The 838-nt window shown below is 39.1% G+C and overlaps 1 protein-coding gene across 1 annotated transcript; it reads left to right on the forward strand.

Moving 5' to 3' along the window:
• Positions 1-9: 9 nt before the first annotated feature.
• On the forward strand, positions 10-833 carry LOC100476102 (transcription termination factor 1, mitochondrial-like; the record flags this gene model as incomplete). Its single annotated transcript, XM_002931369.3, is given in 2 exon segments — positions 10-693; positions 696-833. Coding segments are annotated over 2 exon segments (786 nt in total), but the record flags the coding sequence as incomplete, so codon positions are not given.
• Positions 834-838: the final 5 nt, after the last annotated feature.

The raw sequence follows: 838 nt of genomic DNA on the forward strand, positions 1-838 counted from the left end.
ACAATCCAGGTTGAGGGCCAGCAGTTTTCCAGCTCCTCAGGAGGAATGCAACATCCTCTCTCTTTAAGACAAACTAGCATTCCAAAAGGTTTGGGATACCTGACCATTATGGCACCAAGAAACTTCTTGTGTATGAGGAGTAACTTTCTCTTGGGTTCAAGATGTTGGATGATCCGATTTTCAGCAGAAATCCTGCTTAAATCAGTTTCATTTAGGCTTTTTAGTGTGAAGTGTGGTAAGGCAGACAGCAAGTCTTCGGAGAATGAAGAATTATTGAATAACTTACTTAGGATGGGAGTAGATGTTGACATGGCAAGAAAACGACAGCCTGGAGTTTTTAATAGGATGGGAACTAAAGAGCAGGACCTGAAGATGTTCCTTCTATCCAAAGGAGCTAGCAAAGAAGTGGTTGCTAGCATTATATCAAGATATCCACGGGCCATAACACGCACACATGAAAGTCTTTCAAAACGGTGGGATCTGTGGAGAAGAATAATGACATCAGACCTTGAAATTGTAAATATTTTGGAACGTTCCCCTGAATCTTTTTTTCGGTCCAATAATAACCTAAACTTAGAGAATAATATAAAGTTCCTCTATTCAGTCGGATTGACCCATAAATGCCTTTGTCGATTATTGACCAATGCCCCACGTACCTTCTCCAACAGTCTAGATCTGAATAAACAGATGATTNCGAATTTTTGCAAGAAGTCTGTTTGTCTTTGGGTCACAATAAGCCCAGAGATTTTGTTAGGAAGATAATTTTTAAAAACCCTTTCATCTTGATTCAGAGTACCAAACGGGTAAAAACTAACATTGAGTTTTTACAGTCAACTTT

Source organism: Ailuropoda melanoleuca, unplaced genomic scaffold, assembly GCF_002007445.2.
Source record: "Ailuropoda melanoleuca isolate Jingjing unplaced genomic scaffold, ASM200744v2 unplaced-scaffold37662, whole genome shotgun sequence".
Classification (NCBI taxonomy): Eukaryota; Metazoa; Chordata; class Mammalia; order Carnivora; family Ursidae; genus Ailuropoda; species Ailuropoda melanoleuca.